Below are 21,639 nucleotides of genomic sequence, written 5' to 3' on the forward strand. Positions count from 1 at the left end.
AGAGCAAGGGCTGAGCAAAGATGGGCCACAGTGGAGGCTGGGAAGCTGGAAATCTGAGGCGTCTAGACTGGGATGCAGGGCACACGGGGACAGCCAGTGTGAAGACGGAACTGGTGCTCCGGCAGCGTGTGCTGTGGGCTGGGATGACTTTCTGTACATGACAGGAAGCTGGGGGCCATGACCTAACGAGGGGCTGTGCCAGGCGCTTAGAAGTCCTGCCAGGCAGGAAGGGACTGTCCAGGGCTTATCGCAGTAGATGCAGTAAAGGTCTTACCAGGCGGGAGAGCCCACCGCACGTGGGGTGTCCCAGCCGCCCCCAGCCTTGGGGACTCGGCCCTCCCCTGCCCAGCCCTGAGAGGCCGCCCCATCTTTCTGTGTCCCTGCAACCCCACTATCCTGGCCAGGGCAGCCCAGAGCAGACTCCCACCCACAGGACCCTTCCGGGGACACAGTATGGGGGAGGAAACGTGGAGATGCTGGGAAGAGCATTTGTTACCAAGGACAGTGACCTCTGCGAGCAAAAATCACAGAACATCAGCCTGAAGTGGGTGGTTGGAGAGCTCTTGGGGGCCCCCAAACTCCACGCAAGGTGACCTGGGGGTGACCTCGGAGGCATGGCTGCTGTGTCCTCACCTACTCTGCAGTCTGGACAGAGGGGCAGCGCAGCCCAGAGAACTGGTCAACCAGACGGGTGCACAAGTGATCCCTGAGGATGAGGGGGTCCAGGAGAGATGTTTGGGTCCCTCAAGGCCTGGGGAAAATGGCCCAGGAGCCCGCCTTCGCGCTCTGACCCCAGCTTCCCCACACACTGGGAAGAGGAAGAGCTCCTCATAAGCTGCGTTAACTCAACTGAACACCACATGGAGAAAAAGAGTGAGTTTCCCTGGCCTGCAGGCAAGAGGCTGCCAGCAGCCCGGGGCCTGGGCAGCCAGCCAGCTCCCCAGCAACCTTCAGTCTTCAGTTCCCTTCCCCACCCGCCTTCAGCAGAAGTGAGAACAGACTTTGGGAAGGGAAGGGAGTTTTACCAGGAAACTAAGAGAAAATGCTCTAGCTCCACAGCTGGGAGAAACTGAAAAGAGAGAGGCCGGTGGGTGCACAGGAGGCAGGCTCCATCCCGGGGACCATGGGTAACAAGCGGCAGAAACCGACTCAGGCCAGCTGGGAGAGGGGAATACCCAGGGGTCAACAAAGCCAGTCTGCAGCGACCTCCAGGACACCTGCACCTGCCTCCCCACCATCCTTTTGGCCACTCCCTGGTCAGCAGGGCCTCTCCCTCAGACCAGCTTCTCAACACATCCAGAACTCCGGTGCAGCACGTCCCTGAGAAAGGCTGAGAGGAGAGCTGGGGCGGGGCTGTGAGTGGCCTCCCTTGGTCAGGTGTTCACTCCTGGACGGTGCCCAGGGGCAGAGAGTGTGGTTGACCAGTCAGGAGCCACAAGTGGCAGCAGCTCCCACAGGAGGCAATGGTCACCTGGCGGTGGGGGACACATTCCTGAAGGAGGCAGCCAGCAAAGGCGTTCCCCACACCAAGTGTGGGAAACTGAGCCGGGCCGGAAAGTAACAGGCTGGTCCAGCATCCCCAGGCTGAGCTTGGACACAATGCCGGGTGCAGGGACCCACAGCGGAGCTGGCAGGGTCCCAGCCTCAATCCCCTGTGCCCTCACATCTGTCTGTGTTCCGGGGACTGCCTGGCCCCAGCCCTGGCCTCAGGGCTCTGGGAGGCCCTGCTTACCCCTGCCCTCCCTGCGGGTGAGGAGCCTCTGCCGCTGACCTCTGCACACACACCGCCTGCGATGCAGCTGGGTCTGCTGCTGCCCAAGGCCAGCACTGGGGCCAGTTCCCTGCGGAATGACCATCCATGTGACTTCCCACCATCCTCAATGGGGCCTGAGGACCTTCTGAAGGGCAGTGCTTGGGCACACCACACTCCAAGACCCAGGACTCCAGGACACATCACACTCCAGGACCAGGGGCCTCGTCGGTCTGGGGTTTCATTCTGGGGCTGGGTGCAGCCTTGGCCACCTGGCTGTGAACCATCATGGGTGGGGCTGCCTCTTCTCAGCCCAGCAGGTCCCCAGCTGCTTGGAAAGGACCCAGTGATTATATGAGGGTCACCTGGGTCATCTAGGACAACCTCCTCCTCTCAAAATGAGAAGATTCACAGCCTTCATTCTTCTCGCTGCGTGGCATGGTGCTCACGGGCTCCAGAGGTTAGAGCGTGGACATCTTTTTTTTTTTTTTTTTTTTTGAGACAGAGTCTCGCTCTGTCGCCCAGGCTGGAGTGCAGTGGCATGATCTCGGCTCACTGCAACCTCCGTCTCCTGGGTTCAAGCGATTCTCCTGCCTCAGCCTCCCAAGTAGCTGGGATTACAGGTGCGCACCACCACGCCCGGCTAATTTTTGCATTTTTAGTAGAGATGGAGTTTCGCCATGTTGGCCAGGCTGGTCTCGAACTCCTGACCTCAGGTGATCTGCCCACCCAGGCCTCCCAAAGTGTTGGGATTACAGCCAGCACACCCCGCTGAGCATGGACACCTTCTGCCCACCACATGAGCCCAGGGTCCTGCGGCTCAGAGGTGACTGCTGAGTCTAAGCCCCGGTCTGGCTTCAAGGTCCAAACTCCTTCTACTTCTCTGCAGATTGAGCGGGAGTTTCTCTGCGGATTGAGCGGGAGTTTGCTGTACTGGGCCCTGCCCTGGTAGCTGAGGCCCTGGGGTGCTGCGGCCTCCAGGTTATCTCCCCGCTGCAGGCACCCACCCAAGGAGCATCCCAGGGGCCTCAGGGTGGGGGAAGCCAGGAACTAGGAGGTTCTCACTGCCTGAGCAGAGGCCCCACACCCACCGAGGCATGGGGCTCCCTGGGCTGCTCTGCTTGGCTGTGCTGGGTGAGTCCACGGGGGACGTGATGGTGGGACTACTGCCGGGGCCTTGAGGCCTCGGGCTCAGGTGGGGGTACTGGGAGCTCAGGAGAGACGAGGCCTGAAGGCAAGGGCACCTCTGGAAACATGGGACAGAGAGGGAAAGATCTGGGCTTAAGTATCGGACCAGCCCCTAAACTTGCTGCATATGTGGTCCAGGGATTGCTTCACCATTCTGGACCCACTACTTACCCATCTGCAAAATGGGCTGGTGATAGGAGATGTTGGGGGCGGGGGTGGCGCAAAAGAGCTTTTGTGAGTGATGATGCCAGCTGGTCCTGGGGCCTCACTACCAGGAATCAGCCTGCTCCTCCCTCCTGGCTTCAGCAGGTGGGTCTCGAGGCTGTCTCTAGCCTCCCCTCCCTCCCAGGCCCTCTCCTCATCGCCCTCACCTCTCTTACAGCCGCCAGCAGCTTCTCCAAGGCACAGGAGGAAGGTAAGTGGCCCAGCATACTGCAGGGAGAAGCCTCCCCGCTGGGGTCCTGGTGTCAGAACCCCCACTGTGGAGGGCGCCTACGGCTGGGGAAGAAGGTACTAGTGGGGAGGTGTGTGCTGGAGGATGGCTGGACAGTTCTGGAATATTCTCTCCACCCTGCAGGGCCCTGGGAGTGATGGAGATAGGCAGGCCAAGCAGGCCAATGTGGGGACCTCCGGGGCACACAGGCAGGGAAGTTGCTCAGCTTCCAGCCTCTGGCTGGGCTGTTTGGAGGGAAGATTCCCTGGGCAGGCGCGTCCTCATCGCTCTGCCCCAGGTCCCTGATCGGGAGCAGAAGCCGCCCCGAGACCCTCCCAGCTTTGCCCGGTGGGCGAGGCCCCGTGGAGGGCTGGGGAATTCTGGTGGGGTCTGGGAGGTCGAGATTCTCTGACCAGGAGGAGGGCCATGAGAGAATGGTGAAGCTGAGGCTCCCCCAGGGGCCTGACATACAGGAGGCTGACTTCCTTGTAGAGGCAGCTGGAGAGTGGAGAGCGTCTGGGGCCCAGCTGGGTACAGGACCAGGAAGGAGGAGACACTGGGGAAGGTCCCTGACAGCCCCTAGCCGGGCCTGCTTCTTCATCTTTGCCTGCTCCATCCTTTTGCCTGCACTTTCCTGCCCCATCCTTTCCTCCCCTCCCCTCATGTCCATTAAGGTGAGGATGGAGGCCGGGCACGGTGGCTCAAGCCTGTAATCCCAGCACTTTGGGAGGCCGAGACGGGCGGATCACGAGGTCAGGAGATCAAGACCATCCTGGCTAACACGGTGAAACCCCGTCTCTACTAAAAAATACAAAAAACCGGGCACGGTGGCTCAAGCCTGTAATCCCAGCACTTTGGGAGGCCGAGACGGGCGGATCACGAGGTCAGGAGATCAAGACCATCCTGGCTAACACGGTGAAACCCCATCTCTACTAAAAAATACAAAAAACTAGCCGGGCGAGGTGTCGGGCGCCTGTAGTCCCAGCTACTCGGGAGGCTGAGGCAGGAGAATGGCGTGAACCCGGGAGGCGGAGCTTGCAGTGAGCTGAGATCCGGCCAGTGCACTCCAGCCTGGGCGGCAGAGCGAGACTCCGTCTCAAAAAAAAAAAAAAAAAAATGGTGAGGATGGAGAGTCACTTCCCTGTATTGTCCCAACCAACCCTTGCCCCTTATTGCTAGGCTGCCAGGTTACAGAGCAGGGCCTTCCCCCTCTATTTTGCTAAAGGGCAGGCACCGGGTAATGATGACATAAATCTCACTTGAATGAGGCCCAGCCTGAACCATTATTTCCTCATTTGCTTTAAAAACCGATACATTGTTGGGTGGCTGCTAAAGAGAGTACAGGCAGCTGGGGCTCTGGGAAGTACCTGTGCAGGGCAGTCCCGCCTCCCTCTCTTGGCTGGCTCCTGACTTCTCCGATTCTTGCCAACCAAGTCCTGCTAACTAAACTCCTAAGAGACTGACTGATAAATCATTTATTCATTCAACAAATACTTGAGCACTTGTTTGGTTGCAGGCACCATTAAAGGCCCTGAGAATCTGGCAAAGCACGGAAACAAACCCCTCCTGTATCTTACATTCCAGTGGAGGTTGGGGGGACAAATGATAATAAAAATAAGAGCATTCAGTGGCTTATGCCTGTTATCCCAGCACTTTGGGAGGCTGTAGCCAGATGATCATTTGAGCCCAGGAGTTCAAGACCAGCCTGAGCAACACGGTGAGACCCCCCCACCTCTACATGGCGTCTCACTCTGTCACCCAGGCTGGAGTGCAGTGGCTCGATCTCAGCTTACTGCAACCCCTGCCTCCTGGGGTCAAGGGATTCTTCCACCCAGCCTCCCGAGTAGCTGAGATTACAGATGTGCACCACCACGCCCAGCTAATTTTTTTGTATAAAAAAATTTTTGTTTTAATTAGCTGGGCATGGTGGGCGGTGCACCTGTGGTCCCAGCTACTCGGGAGGCTGAGGTGGGAGGATTGCTTGTCCGGGAAATGAGGCTGCAGTGAACCGTAATCATTAACACTGCACTTCAGCCTAGGTGACAGAGCAAAAAAAAGCACATTCTAAAGTATGTTAGAATGTCATAGAGAGAAGCAAGAAGGGTAGAAGGGAAGGGAACACAGGGTGGGTAGGGGGAAGGAGGGCAGTGTTTGCAGGGGAGGGTGTAGTTTGGGAAGGGGCCATGCAGCAAGGACCTGAAGGAGCTGACTGAGCAGGAAGTACCTGGGCAGGGACCCTGTGTGACCAAAGGGTATTGAATGAGGTCAGAGGCGTGGTGTGGGGTTGACTGGGGAGGTCCCTGTGGGGCGCAGCCATAGGAGGTTTGGAGGGGAAAACACAATCTGATATACCCTTGATGAGGTCATTCAGACACTGTGTTGGGATGCAGATCAAAGGCAAAATCCAAGAGAGCCATTAGGCTACTCTGGAGATCCAGAGGAGAGACTGGGCAATGCGTGAGAGGCAGGGAGATGGGGTGGACATACATTCTGAAGGCCAATAGCAGCTGCTGGCAGATGGCATGGGATGGGATGGGATAAGGACAGCCATGAAAGATGGCGCCAAGCCGGGAGCGGCTGCTCATGCCTGGAATCCCAGCAATTTGGGAGACCGAGGCAGGCAGATCACCTGAGGTCGGGAGTTTGAGACCAGCCTGACCAATATGGCGAAACCCCGTCTCTACTGAAAATAAAAAATTAGCTGGGCGTAGTGGCCCATGCCTGTAATCCCAGCTACTTAGGAGGCTGAGGCGGGAAAATCCCTTGAACCCGGCAGGCGGAGGTTGCAGTGAGCCAAGATCGCACCACTGCACTCCAGCCTGGGCAACAGAGAGAGACTCTGCCAAAAAAAAAAAAAAAAAAATGGCACCAAAGTCCTTGGCCCATCTGGAAGGATTGGCTAAATAAAGTGCAGCCTGGAGATGGCATATTATGCAGCTGAAACAGCTTCAGCGGGAGTGGAAAGCTGGGCACAAGTGAAGGACCTGAGGGATTAGGATATTTGAAAGATGATCTCTGTGTAAGTTGGGCTTTTTGTTTTTTTCCATTTTGCTTTTAGACACAGGGTCTTGCTCTGTCACCAAGGCTAACGTGCAGTGGCACAATCACCACTCACTGCAGACTTGACCTCCAAGGCTTAAGCAATCCTCCTGCCTCAGCCTCCCAAGTACCTAGGACTACAGGCACATGCCATCACACCCAGCTAATACTTAATTTAATTTTTTCTTTTTTTTGAGATGGGGTCTTGCTCTGTCGTCCAAGCTGGAGTGCAGTGGTACAATCTCAGCTCACTGCAAGCTCCACCCCCCAGGTTCAAGAGATTCTCCTGCCTCAGCCTCCTTAGTAGCTGGGACTACAGGCACATGCCACCACACCCAGCTAATATTGTGTACTTTTAATAGAGATGGGGTTTCACCACGTTGGCCAGGATGGTCTCGATCTCCTGACCTTGTGATCTGCCCACCTCAGCCTCCCAAAATGCTGGGATTACAGGCGTGAGCCACTGTGCCCGGCCTTGCTTGCAATGTTGCCCAGGTTGGAATACAGTGGCACAAACTCGCCTCACTGCAACCTCCATCTCCTGGACTTAAGCCATCATCCCGCCTCAGCCTCCAGAGTAGCTGGGACTACAGGCACGCGCAACCATACCCAGCTAATTTTTGTATTTTTTCTAGAGACAGGATTTTCCTCTGTTGGCCAGGCTCATCTCAAACTCAAGCGCAAGTCTGCCCGCCTCAGTCTCCCAAAGTGCTGGGATTACAGGCATGAGCCACCCTGCCCGGCCTAATATTTCAATTTTTTTTGTAGTGATTGGGTCTTCCTATTTTGCCCAGGCTGGTCTTGAACTCCTGGCCTCAAGCAACCCTCCCTCCTCAGCCTCCTAAAGTGCGGGGGTTACAGGTGTGAGCCACTGTGGCTATGTATTTTGAAATCCCCAATAATTCTGGCAAGTGTAGCATTAAACATGGTAGGAACCACCGACAGGCATCTTCAAGGAGGTATAGGTGTTTACGGTAGATAATTGTAATCCAGAAGGCAGAGTGGAATGTATCTGAAGAAATAGCTGCTGTTTAGTAAGGAGAGGGGAGAAAAGTTTAGGGAAGGCGAAATGTCAAGAAGATGTTGTCCCCCTTTGTCCCAGCTCCATGCCATGAAGGCTGCCGGGATCCACATTGCCTGGGACAGTTGAAGGGGTAGACAGTGCTGTAGGAAGGAGGGATCTGGTTTCCATTAGATGTAGAGGATGGAAGGTGTTGGTTGGAAGGTTAAGGATATAGGGAATTTTTATTCTGGCTGAGCCTACACTCCAAAGGACACAGAGGAGGCTGGGCGCGGTGGCTCACGCCTATAATCCCAGCACTTTGGGAGGCCTAGGTGGGCGGATCACTTGAGGTCAGGAGTTCAAGACCAGCCTGGCCAGCATGGTGAAACTCCATTTCTATTAAAAATACAAAAATTAGCCAGACATGGTGGCAGGCACCTGTAACCCCAGCTACTCAGGAGGCTGAGGCAGGAGATTCACTTGAACCCGGGAGGCAGAGGTTGGAGTGAGCCTGGATTACACTACTGCACTGCAGCCTGGGAGACAGAGTGAGACTCTGTATCAAAACAAAAACAAAAACAAAAACAAACAAGGCCAGGTGTGATGGCTCAGGCCCATAATACCAGTAGCTTGGGAGGCTTAGGTGAGTGGATCACCAAAGGTCAGGCGTTCCAGACCAGCATGGCCAACATGGGGAAACCCTATCTCTACTAAAAAGGCAAAAATCAGCCGGGTGTGGTGACGCATGCCTCTAATACCAGCTACTCAGGAGGCTGAAGCACGAGAATCCTTTGAACCCGGAAGGCAGAGGTTGCAGTGAGCTGAGATCGTGCCACTGTACTCCAACCTGAGCGACAGAGCAAGACTCTGTCTCAAAAAGCGAAAGACAAAAGGCAACCAAAAAACAACAGCAACACATTCTCTGACAGTGCTGGAAGCTGAATTCTAAAACTGAGAGTATGCAGGGCTGGGTCCTCCGAAGGCCCTGCAGGAGCACCTGCTCCTCGCTCCTGTCCTGGTTTCCGGGGGTTGCCTCCCTCATGCCATTGTCCCTGTGTGTGTCTGCGTCTCCTTTCCTCTTCTCATCAGGCCCCACCCTAATCCAGCATGAATTACTGGAGTTAATATTTAACTTGAGAGAGGGGGAAGCCATTGTAAAAACCTGATTTCCAAATATGTTCCCATGGGCAGGTCCTGGGAGTCACCATTGGAACCTATCTTTTTGGAGGACATAATTCAACCCTCAACAGATGGCAGCTTATTCAAAATCAGATCCCTGGGCCCCTCCCTGGGTCTAATGAATTGCAACCTCCAGGGTTGGAATTTCCAAGCTTCCTGTTGTCACAGAGACCAGTCTGGAGAGGGGTAGCGCCATCTGGAAGGGCCTCGGAGCCACTCGAGGCACCAGCACTGTGTCTGGGCCTGGACATGAGCCCTCCACAGTTTTCCTGCAGTGACCCCACAGCCCATTCAAGGCTTGGCTTAGCTTCCTGTCCCGAGGGCAGCCTTGTCGTCACCTTATCAAATTTTGAGTGTGCCATCCCATTATTTAAATGCTCTCGCAGAGCAGACAAATTTTATTTATTTATTTACTTATTTCGAGACAGGGTCTTGTTCTGCCACCCAGGCTGAAGTGCAGTGGCGTGATTACAGCTCACTAAAGCCTCAAAGCCTCAACTTCCTGGGCTCAAACATCCTCCCAGCCTCTGAGTAGCTGGTGCATACCCCCAGGCCCACTTAATTTTTTTTTGAGACAGGGTCTTACTTTGTCACCCAGGCTAGAGTGCAGTGGTGCGATCTTGGCTCACTGCAGCCTTGACCTTCCAGGTTCAAGAGATCCTCCCACTTCAGCCTCCTGAGTAGCTGGGACTACAGGCACATGCCACCACGTCTGGCTAATTTTTGTATTTTTAGTAGAGATGGGGTTTTGCCATGTTGCTCAGGCTGGTCTCAAACTTCTGAGCTCAAGTGATTCACCCGCCTCCGCCTCCCAAAGTGCTAGGATTATAGGCATGAGCCACTGCACCCAGTCAAAAAACAATTTTTTTTTTCTTAGAGACAGGATCTTGCTTTTTTGCCCAGGCTAGTCTCAAACTCCTGGGCTCAAGGGATCCCCCTGCCTAGGCCTCCCAAAGCTCTGGGATTATAGGCGTGAGCCACCACGCCCAGACAAGCAAAAGAATTTTAAATTAAATAATAGGCCAGGCGGGTGGCTCACACCTATAATCCCAGCACTTTGGAAGGCTGAGGTGGATGGATCACTTGAGGTCAGGAATTGTACACCAGCCTGGCCAACATGGTGAAACCCCATCTCCACTAAAAATACAAAAATTAGCCAAGCATGGTGGCGTGCACCTGTAATACCAGCTACTCAGGAGGTTGAGGCAGGAGAATCACTTGAAACAGGGAGGCAGAGGTTACAGTGAATTGAGATCGTGCCACTGCACTCAGGCCTGGGGGACAAAGCAAGACCCTGTCTCAAGGAAAAAAAAAAAAATTAAAAAAAAAAAAGATAGACCGTCCTTTATTGGCAAGCTTATCCGTAAACTAAATAATCAAAAAGAAAAAAACCACACAAGTCTTATGAGGATGAAAAGTGAGGCCGGGCGCGGTGGCTCACGCCTGTAATCCCAGCACTTTGGGAGGCCGAGGCGGGCGGATCACAAGGTCAGGAGATCGAGACCACGGTGAAACCCCGTCTCTACTAAAAATACAAAAAATTAGCCGGGCGTGGTGGCGGGCGCCTGTAGTCCCAGCTACTCAGGAGGCTGAGGCAGGAGAATGGCGTAAACCCAGGAGGCGGAGCTTGCAGTGAGCCGAGATCGCGCCACTGCACTCCAGCCTGGGCGACAGAGCGAGACTCCGTCTCAAAAAACAAAAACAAAAACAAAAACAAAAAGTGAATGTCCGGCTGGGGGTGGTGGCTCACACTATAATCCCAGCCCTCTGGGAGGCCGAGGGGGACAGATCTCCTGAGCTCAGGAGTTCAAGACCAGCCTGGCCAACATGGAGAAACCCCCGGCTCTACTAAAAATACAAAAAATTAGCCGGGCGTGGTGGCACACACCTGTAATCCCAGCTACTCGGGAGGCTGAGGCAGGAGAACTGCTTGAACCCAAGAGGCAGATGTTGCAGTGAACTCAGATCGTGCCACCGCACTCCAGCCTGGGCAACAGAGCGAGACTCCATCTCAAAAAAAGAAAAAAAAAAAAAGTGAATGTCCCCGGTACAGTGTACTTTAAAAATGGTTCCTGTCTGTGAACTTATGCAAATCAAGCTTCTATTAATGAAGACTGAAATGGAAATGAAGAGAGAGTAGCTTTTTTCCTTCCACTTTTATAGGTCAAGATCATTTCCCTTCACAAAGGGAGCAAAAAGAAAGGGTGATGACATGTCAGCCCTGGACTCCCACTTCCCCACATGAGGCTGGCTTCTGGCCCCGCGATGGTTTTTGGACCACGAAGAGAAGGCCTCTGGCCCTGAGGGTCAAATTGACCAATCAGCAGAGACATCTGTAAGAGGATGCCCCAGAGAGTGCCTTCACCTCCAAATACACCTTCGCTTTCTTCAAGTCGAAGATTTCTCCATGAAAGCCTGTTTGGGAAAAACAAACAGACACAGTCTCTGTCACGCCGGTTGGAGTGCAGCAGTGCAATCTCGGCTCGCTGCAGCCTCCACCTCTCAGGTTCAAGTGATTCTCATGCCTCAGCCTCCCAAGTAGCTGGGACTACAGGCTCGAGCCACCACACTGGGCTAATTTGTGTTTTGTTTTTTTTTTTGAGATGGAGTCTCGCTCTGTCCCCTAGGCTGGAGTACAGTGGCGCGATCTCGGCTCACTGCAAGCTCCGCCTCCTGGGTTCATACCCTTCTTCTGCCTCAGCCTCCCGAGTAGCTGGGACTACAGATGCATGCCACCACGCCCGGCTAATTTTTTTTGTATTTTTAGTAGAGACAGGGTTTCACTGTGTTAGCCAGGATGGTCTTGATCTCCTGACCTCATGATCCTCCCACCTCAGCCTCCCAAAGTGCTGGGATTAAAGGCGTGAGCCACCGCGCCTGGCTAATTTGTGCATTTTTAATAGAGACAGGGTTTCACCATGTTGCCCAAGCTGGTTTTGAACTCCTGGCCTCAAACGATTCACCCTCCTCAGCCTCCCAAAGTGCTGGAATTACAGGCGTGAGCCACTGTGTCAGGTCTTTAAAAAAAAAAAAAAAAAGTGTTCTTCCCCATCTACAAAGGAGAGTCTGGCTGGGTGCAGTGGCTCACGCCTGTACTCCCAGCACTTTGGGAGGCTGAGGTGGGCGGATCACCTGATGTCAGGAGTTCGAGACCAGTCTTGCTAACATGGTGAAACCCTATCTCTACTAAAAATACAAAAATTAGATCGATGTGGTGGCGTGTGTCTGTAATCCCAGCTCCTTGAGCAGCTGAGGCAGGAGAATCGCTTGAACCCGGGAGGCGGAGGTTGCAGTGAGCAAAGATTACACCACTGCACTGCAGAATGGGCGACAGGGTAAGACTCCGTCTCAAAACAACAAATAAATAGGCTGGGCGCGGTGGCTCACACCTGTAATCCCAGCACTTTGGGGGGCTGAGGCAGGTAGATCACCTGAGGTCGGGTGTTCAAGACCAGCCTAACCAACATAGAGAAACCCCGTCTCTACTAAAAATACAAAATTAGCCTGGCATGGTGACGCATGCCTGTAATCCTAGCTACTTGAGAGGCTGAAGCAGAAGAATTGCTTGAAACCGGGAGGTGGAGGTTGCGGTGAGCCGAGATTGCGCCATTGCACTCCAGCCTGGGTAACGGAGTGAGACTCCGTCTCAAAAATAAATAAATAAATAAGTAAATAAATATAAAAAGGAGAATTCTCATGAAATTTTCAAAGAGGCATGGATGAGAAAATAATTGTTGGTGTCTGTGCAGCCCTGGGCAGGGGAAGACATCCTGCTTCTAGAAGGCTGCTGCCGGTTGTCTAGACCAGAGTTGTCAACCTCAGCACTCCTGACATTTGAGGCCAGACCATTCTTCGCGGTGGGAGCTGACTGTGCACTACAGGATGCTTAGCGGCCTCCTTGGCCCCCACCCACTAAATGTCAGCAGCAACCCCTAATTTTTTTTTTTTTTTTTTTTAGAGACGGGATCTTGCTGTGTTGCCCAAGCTAGTCCACCTCCCAATATTGACAACCAAAAACATCCCCAGACCCAAAGTTCCCCTGGAGGCAAAATTGCTCCTGGTTGAGAGTTACTGGTCTAGAATGAAACATGCTTAGTGGTCACACACTCTAGTTTGTTCCAGTTCTCTGCTCAATCAGCAGTTTCCTCACTGCAGGGTGGTTTCCAGAGCAGACATGCCCAGCCGAGCAAAGGCGATTCATGACGTCGATGATATTCAGATTTCATAGACCTTCTTTCTACCCCTCCCCCAAGCACTGCCCCAACCACACAGTATTCTTTTATTCTTTTTAATTTTTCTTTTGATTAAATAGAGGTGGGGTCTCACTATGTTGCCCAGGCTGGTCTGGAACCCCTAGGCTCAAGCAATCCTCCCACCTTGGCCTCCCAAAGTGCTGGTATTATGGGCCTGAGCTACTGTGCCCACCCAATACACACTATGCTTTTTCTTTCTTTTCTTTCTTTCTTTTTTTTTTTTTTTTGAGACAGAGTCTTGCTCTGTCACCCATGCTGGAGTGCAGTGGCAAGATATTGGCTCACTGTAACCTCTGTCTCCTGGGTTCAAGTGATTCTCTGGTCTCAGCCTTCTGAGTAGCTGGGATTACAGGCACGTACCACCGTGCCCAGCTAAGTTTTGTATTTTTAGTAGAGACAGGGTTTCACCATGTTGGCCAGGCTAGTCTCGAACTCCTGACCTCAGGTGATCCACCTGCCTCAGCCTCCCAGTGCTGGGAATACAGGTGTGAGCCAGCGCACCCGGCCTACACACTATTCTTGAAATGCAAACAGGTCCCTACCATTGGTATAATACAACCCTCTCCCCCAAACCCCTATTCCAGAAACATTTTTGTTTAATCCCAATTGCTGTCTTAAAGAATCAGTAATGGCCAGCTGCAGTGGCTCACGCCTGTAATCCCAGCACTTTGGGAGGCCCAGGCAGGCAGATCCCCTGAGGTCAAGAGTTCAAGACTAGCCTGGCCAACGTGGTGAAACCCAGCCTCTAGTAAAAATGCAAACATTAGCCGGGCATGGTGGTGCGTGCCTGTAGTCCCTGCTACTTGGTAGGCTGAGACATGAGAATCGCTTGAACCCAGGAGGTAGAGGTTGCAGTGAGGTGAGATCGTGCTACTTCACTCCAGTCTGGACGATGGAGCAAGACTCTGTCTTTAAATCAATAAATAAAAGTGGGCCGGGCGCAGTGGGTCACACCTGTAATCCTAGCACTTTGGGAGGCCGAGGCGGGCGGATCACCTGAGGTCTCGAGTTCAAGACCAGTCTGGCCAACATGATGAAACCCCGTGCCTATCAAAAATACAAAAATTAGCCGGGTGTGGTGGCGGGCGCCTGTAATCCCAGCTACTCTGGAGGCTGAGACACAAGAATCTCTTGAACCTGGGAGACAACAGTGCAAGACTCTGTCTCCAAAAAAAAAAAAAAAGTGATAATTCAGCAGCATTTAGTGCATTCACAATGTTGCACAACCACCACCGCTATCTAGTTCCAAGAGATCTTCATCACCCCAAAAGGAAACCCCTATCTATTAGACAGTTACTCCCCATTTCCCCCTCCCCTGGGCCCTAGTAACCACCGGTCCGCTTTCTGTCTCTGTGGGTTTTCCTATTCTAAACTTTGCACACACATGGAATCATGCAAAGGTTGCCTTTCGCGTCTGCCTTTTTGTTTAGTGGAATGTTGTTACGGCTCATCCCTGTTGCAGCCTGCATCTGTGCTCACTTCTTTCTAAGGCTGAGTAATATTCCTTATACGGCTCAACCACATTCTATTTACCCATTCATCCGTTGATAGACATTTGGGCCGTTTCCACCTTTTGGCTGTGGTGAATCACGCTGCCACGAGCGTGTGTGTACAGGTATCTGTTGGAGTCCCTGTTTTCTATTATTTGGTATATGTCTAGGCGTGGAATTGTTAGGTCATATGGTAAGTCTGTTTAACTTTTTGAGGAACCACTAAATCAGTATTTTCTTCTTTCTTTTTTCTTTACTCTGAGGTCTACTGGTTTCATTTATTTATTTGTAATTTGTAGGTTCAGGGGTACATGTGCAGGTTTGTTATAGAATTAAATTGTGGTCAGGTGCAGTGGCTCATGCCTGTAATCCCAGCACTTTGGGAGGCTGAGGCGGGTGGATCACAAGGTCAGGAGTTCGAGACCAGTCTGACCAACATGGAAACCCTGTCTCTACTAAAAATACAAAAATTAGCCAGGCATGGTGGTGTGCACTTGCAGTCCCAGCTACTTGGGAGGCTGAGGCAGGAGAATCGCTTGAACTCAGGAGGCAGAAGTTGTGGTGAGCAGAGATCACGCCACTGTGCGCCTGGGTGACAGGGAAAGAAAAGACTCCATCTAAAAAAAAAAAAAACAGTGAGAACATGCTAAATCCAGCATCCTTTTTCCCTTTTCTGAGTCTCCCTCACCACCGTGGCCAGCTAATTTTTGTATTTTTAGTAGAGCCAGACTTTCACCATGTTGGTTACACTGGTCTTGAACTCCTGACCTCAAGTCATCCATCTGCCTGGACCTCCCAAATGCTGGGATTACAGGCGTGTGCCACCGAGCCTGGCCAAACCAGTACCTTCTTAAGGTGCTTGATCAATGTCGATTCTTTCTTCCTCCTTGGACCTTTTCATCTCCCAGAAATCACCCCTGTGGTCTCCATTGCCTACAAAGTCCTAGAAGTTTTCCCCAAAGGCCGCCGGGTGCTCATAACCTGCCATGCACCCCAGGCACCACTGCCCATCACCTATTCCCTCTATGGAACCAAGAACATCGAGGTGGCCAAGAAGGTGCTGAAGACCCACGAGCCGGCCTCTTTCAACCTCAACATCACACTCAAGTCCAGTCCAGACCTGCTCACCTACTTCTGCCAGGCGGCCACCACCTCAGGTGCCCATGTGGACAGTGCCAGGCTGCAGATGTACTGGGAGCTGTGGTCCAGTGAGTGCGGTGGGGGGCACAGGGCTGAGGAGGCAGGTGCGGTGCAGATCAGTGGGGAGCTCTGGGATTGGGAATTGTGAACCTTGCTGGGGTAAGAGAGAGCCAGGATGTGAGGGTGCGGACAAGGACAGGCTGCCGCCTCCAAGGCCACTCTCAGTCCCCTGGGGCCTTTTCTCAGGACTTGCTGTCCTTGGCTGGGGCCCTGAGGGCACAGTTTCCTGGCAGGGGCCTGAGGGCACAGAAGGAAAGAGCCCGATGGATGGCAGAAATGACTGAGCCCCAGTTGTCATCTCGGACCTCAAAGTGATAAACTAGGCATGTTTGGCTGGATGCAAATCCCAGCACTGTGGGAGGCCAAGACAGGATGATCGCTCGAGCCCAGGAGTTCGATACCAGCCTGGGCAACATGGCGAAACCCCATTTCTACTAAAAATACAAAGATTAGCCGGGCGTGGTGGGGTGCACCTGTAGTTCCATCTACTCAGAAGACTGAGGCAGGAGAATTGCTTGAACCCAGGAGGCGGAGGCTGCAGTGAGACAAGATTGTGCCACTGTACTCCAGCCTGGGTAACAGAGCGAGACTCTGTCTCCAAAAGAAAAGAAAAGAAAAGAAAGTTAGGCACGTTTTGTACATTACTTCACTTGATCTTCACAGCCGTGTCAGGGGTGGGGTCTGAGCCTCTGGGTCTGTAGCTATGGAAGCTAAAGCTCTGGGGTGTTAAGAAAGTTGCCCCAGGGGCTGGGTGTGGTGGCTCACACCTGTAATCCCAGCACTTTGGGAGGCCTATGCGGGTGGATCACTTGAGGTCAGGAGTTCGAGACCAGTCTGGCCAACGTAGTGAAACTGCATCTCTACTAAAAATACAAAAATTAGCTGGGTGTGGTGGCGGGCACCTGTAATCCCAGCTACTCGGGAGGCTGAGGCAAGAGAGTCACTTGAACCCGGGAGATGATGGTTGCAGTGAGCCGAAGTCGTGCCACTGCACACCAGCCTGGGCGACAGAGTAAGACTCTGTCTCAAAAAAAAAAAAAAAAAAAAGTCGCCCCAGGCCACATGGCTGGCAAGTGGCCAAGGCTGCTTTCAAACCCCACTCTGTCCAGCTCCGAAGCCTGCCTTCTTCCTGTGTCCATCCTGATAGTAACTCAGGTAACCTTCTTGGTGGGAGCTATGGGGTATGGGAACCAGGAAGTGTTGCCCAACTTAGGGTGGGACAAGGAAGCTCCCCGTTCATCCTTTGCCCCACACCCTAAGAACACCAGGAAAAGACAGCCTAGGGGAGATGAGCCCAGGGTCTGCAGCCCAACATGTTCAGGGTTCAAATCCCTACACTTACTGGCTGGGGCCTTGAACAAATCATGGGACTGCTGAGCTTCAACTGCTTTAGCTGCAAAAGGAAAATAGTAAGAGGCCAGTGAGGTGACTCACGCCTGTATTCCCAGCATTTTGAGAGGCCAAGGTGGGAGAATCCTTCGAGGCCAAGAGTTTGAGACCAGCCTGGACCACAGAGTGAGACTCCATGTCTACAAAAAAATTAGTTTCTTTTTTTGAGACGGAGTCTCGCTCTGTCGCCCAGGCTGTACTGCAGTGGCGCAATCTCGGCTCACTGCAACCTCCGCCTCCCAGGTTCAAGCAATTCTCCTGCCTCAGCCTCCCAGGTAGCTGGGACTACAGGCTCTTGCCCCAACGCCCGACTAATTTTTGTATTTTTAGTAGACACGGGATTTCACCATGTTGGCCAGGCTGGTCTCAAACTCCTGACCTCAGGTGATCCACCCACCTAGGCCTCCTAAAACGCTGGGATTACAGACATGAGCCACTGCACCCAGCCAACAGCAATTTTTTAAAAAAATTAATCAGGTGTGGTGGCGCATGCCTGTGGTCCCAGCTACTTGGGAGGCTGAGGTGGGAGGATCATTTGAGCCCAGGAGCTGGAGCCTGCAGTGAGCTGTGATCACACCATTGCACTCTACCTTGAGCAACAGAGACCCTGTCTCTAAAATAATAATGGGTCCAGCCGGGCGCGGTGGCTCACGCCTGTAATCCCAGCACTTTGGGAGGCCGAGGCGGGCGGATCACAAGGTCAGGAGATCGAGACCACGGTGAAACCCCGTCTCTACTAAAAATACAAAAAATTAGCCGGGCGCGGTTGTGGGCGCCTGTAGTCCCAGCTACTCGGGAGGCTGAGGCAGGAGAATGGCGTGAACCCGGGAGGCGGAGCTTGCAGTGAGCCGAGATCGCGCCACTGCACTCCAGCCTGGGCGACAGAGCGAGACTCCGTCTCAAAAAAAAAAAAAAAAAAAAAAAAAAAAAAAAAAAAAAAAAAAAAAAAAATAATGGGTCCTATTCCAGGGGACCTATGAAATGAAAGCCTTTTAGTAGGTGGCAAGGGCGGTGGTTATTACTAATCAGTAAGAATGACTAGAGCGTTAGGCTCAAGGCCTGGGGGATTCTAGAATCTTCTGCATGACAGTTCTTGTCCTGAAGTAACTTGCCTTTTAGTAAAAAAGACGAGACTGAATGATAGAGTTGCCAGGTAAATTTTACACAGGACATACATACAGTAAAAAATTATTCATTGTTTATCTGAAATTAAAATTTAACTGTAGTTTTATTTGCTAAGTCTGGCAATCTGAAATATACTGCATAAGAATAAAACCAGGCCAGGCATGGTGGCTCACGCCTATAATCCCAGCACTTTGGGAGGCTAGGGCAGAAGATCGCTTGAGCCCAGGAGTTTGAGACCAGCCTGGCCAACATAGAGAAACCTCATCTCTACAAAAAATGCAAAAGTTAGCTGGATGTGGTGCTGCACACCTGTAGTCCTAGCTACTCGGGAGGCTGAGATGGGAGAACTGCTTGAGCCAGGGAGGCAGAGGTTGCAGTGAGCCTAGATCACATCATTGCACTCCAGCCTGGGCAACAGAGCAAGACCCTGCCTCAAAATAAAGTTAAAATAAGATAAAAACCAAATGTGAAATTGTGTGGTGCACACGGCAGGTAGGGTAGCAGCTCAGACACAAGATGGAGGGCAAACTCTAGAAGGCGGCCTGGAGGAGGCAGCAGCCACAGCTAAGCTCATTAGGCATTTTGGAATGAGGAGAACTTACAGAGGAGGAGGGGTTTAAGACCGCTCAGCCATGGCTGTGCTACCTTCTCCCACCCTGCCAGAGCCAGTGTCGGAGCTGCGGGCCAACTTCACTCTGCGGGACAGAGGGTCAGGCCCCAGGGTGGAGATGTCCTGCCAGGCGTCCTCGGGCAGCCCACCCATCACCTACAGCCTGGTCGGGAAGGATGGGCAGGTCCACCTGCAGCAGCGACCACGCCACGGGCAGCCTGCCAACTTCTCCTTCCTGCCGGGCCAGACATCGGACTGGTTCCAGTGCCAGGCTGCAAACAGCGTCAATGTCCAGCACAGCGCCCTCACACTGGTGCCCCCAGGTGAGAAGGCCCTTGGATTTCCAGAGGGGCAGCTGGCGCTTCTGTGCTGGGAGGGTGCTAGTGTCCAAGACACAGGTCGGTGGGAAGTGGGACGGCTCTACCCGGCCACTGCCGAGAGCACAGAGGGCACAGGAGGCAACCATGCCCACCCTGGCCCCTGCCTAAAGGAAGCCCAACCCAGCTGCCTCCGCCCCGCTCCCAGGAGAGTTACCCAAGGCACCCACCATCGTGCTGGCCGGCAGCCTCGCCTCCATTGCGGCCGTCACCTCCGGGATGCTGGGCTGGACCACGTGGGCCAGGTAGGAAATGGGTGCCGGATGCAGGGAGGAGGGAGAGCTGCTGATGGCCTGAGAGGTTCAGCCGGGCTCTGGCTGGGGAGCTCAGGTGGTGGGGCTTGCAGGGCAGGGCTCTGGCCAGGGCAAAGAAGGGCCGTCACCGCTTATGCACGACTCGAAGGTATTTATGAGGACCTACTGTGTCACAGGCCTACTGAGGCTTACACGTTCAAGGCGTTGTCGAACCCTGGTCAGTGCTCCCAGTTGCCCTGTAATGGAGTCTGCTGGCCTCTGGGAGGGCAGTCTCTAAGTTCTTTATGGGGTCTGAGCAGGGATGCAGCGATGATGACTCCAGGAGACCAAGGTGGACCAGGAGCTCCTACCTTCTGTAAGAACCACATTGGGCAGTCTTTCCCAGGTGGTGGCAAGAGCCTGGGGCCCAGCCTCCCAGGGTCCCCTCTCCAAAGCCGTGGCTTTACTGACATGTAAGGTGACCAGGGCCTTTGTAGTGTCTGAGCGCAGGCACCACAGCCTGTGTGCTTTGCCTGTCTGGCCTTGGTGGTGGCCAGCCCTGCCTCTGTGAACTCACCTCTCTTTGTTTGGGAGACACTGCTGTGTCCTGGTTCTCATCCTCTGCCGTGGCCCAGGCACTTACGTGGCTCTGCCAGGACTCTGTCCTTGGCACTCTCCCATCTCACTTCTGCCAAGTCCGTCCTTTCCAGAGGCCAGACTCATGGGTGGGCCATGTCCCTTCGCTGAGCCTCAGTTTTTCCTTCTGTAAAAGGGGTACAGCCTTCATTTAGTGGGGTGAGTAAGCCCTCATGTCTCTCCTGCTGGGGCATTGATGTGCTTGGCACCATAAAACTCCCAGAGGCAGGCCGGGCACGGTGGCTCACGCCTGTAATCCCAGCACTTTGGGAGGCTGAGGCAGGTGGATCACCTGAGGTCAGGAGTTGGAGACCAGCCTGGCCAACATGGAGAAACCCCGTCTCTACTAAAAATACAAAATTAGCCAGGTGTGGTGGTGCATGCCTGTAATCCCAGCTACTCGGGAGGCTGAGGCAGGTGAATCACTTGAACCTGGGAGGTGGAGGTTGCAGTGAGCCGAGATTGCGCCCTTGCACTCCAGCCTGGGCAAAAAGAGCGAAACTCTGTCTCAAAACAAACAAACAAACAAACAAACAAACAAACAAACAAACACTCCCAGACGCCTCGGGAGGGGATGGCTGGGAGATGAGCCTGCCTGACTTGAGTCTCCACTGCTTTGTCATCAAGGTCATGACCAGAAGATGGAGGACTGGCAAGGTCCCCTGGAGCACCCCATCCTTGCCTTGCTGCCCTATAGGAGCACCGACCATCTGAGTGAAGAGGAGCTTGGGGTGTTCAGGACAGGGAATGGGGAAGTCAGAAGATGCAAAGCAGCAGCCATGTAGAATGAACCGTCCAGAGAGCCAAGCACGACAGAGGGTCGCAGACCATCGGCGTGCACTGTTCGTATTTGGAGTTCATGCAAAATGAGTGTGTTTTAGCCACTCTTGTCACAAAAACAAAACAAAACCAAAAAAATGGGTAACTATGAGAGATGGTGGATATGTTAACTTGCTTCACTATAGGAACTTTTGTGCTATCTATATGAATCCCATAATAGCAGGTTGTCTACCTTAAATATACACAAAAACATTTATTTAAAAAAAAGAAAAAAACCTGCCACGTGGGATTCTTGGAACCCTGGTGACCTTCAGCAAACGCAGACAGTGTTGGTGTGAGGGCTTGAGGAGGGTCACAGAAAGGAGGGGTCTCTGTGGCCTTGTCCTCACTTCTCAGGTGCTGTCACATCTCTCCGGGTGTGGGGAGAGGGAGGGGGGCACACTGGGGAAAGGCCCAGCCCCTCCCCCGCACCTTCTCCCCTCTTCCCTGGAGGGGCACCCCACCTCCTGGTGGCACAGTCCTCTGGTTCAACTCTCACGTGGACCAGCTCACCTGGGTGGACTCTGAGCCCCACCTGGCACACCTGCTCTTGTTAATCTGCACCTGCAGTTAGCAAAGGGGGGTCTGGAATTCTTCCGGGCTCAGTCAGCCTGTGACCCCACACCTCTGTCTGTACAACCTCCGCTCCCCCTCCAACACACACAGAGCCTGCCTTCCCTGCACCGGACGCTCTGTACCGGTTTTTCTTGGGATGGAGGTAGAGAGGGATGGAGGTGAGAAGGGGCTGGAACTGGATTAAATTTTGCCCCCTGCCTGTCGCCCTGAAAACTTCGTTTCTGTTTGCATGCCTTTTTTTTTTTTTTTTTTTTTTTTTTTTTTGATATGGAGTTTTACACCGTCCCCCAGGCTGGGGTGCAGAGGCACGATCTTGGTTCACTGCAAACTCTGCCTCCT

At 53.3% G+C, this 21,639-nt stretch overlaps 1 protein-coding gene across 1 annotated transcript; it reads left to right on the forward strand.

Annotated features, from left to right (window-relative positions):
• Positions 1-2,865: 2,865 nt before the first annotated feature.
• C16H17orf99 (chromosome 16 C17orf99 homolog) lies at positions 2,866-20,814 on the forward strand. The gene is made up of 4 exons (XM_065532084.2): positions 2,866-3,353; positions 15,244-15,543; positions 18,713-18,982; positions 20,533-20,814. The coding sequence occupies exons 1-4, from the start codon at positions 3,005-3,007 to the stop codon at positions 20,688-20,690; spliced, it is 1,077 nt and encodes a 358-aa protein (XP_065388156.1). The 5' UTR covers positions 2,866-3,004; the 3' UTR covers positions 20,691-20,814.
• Positions 20,815-21,639: the final 825 nt, after the last annotated feature.

This window comes from Macaca fascicularis, chromosome 16 (assembly GCF_037993035.2).
Source record: "Macaca fascicularis isolate 582-1 chromosome 16, T2T-MFA8v1.1".
Taxonomy (NCBI): Eukaryota; Metazoa; Chordata; class Mammalia; order Primates; family Cercopithecidae; genus Macaca; species Macaca fascicularis.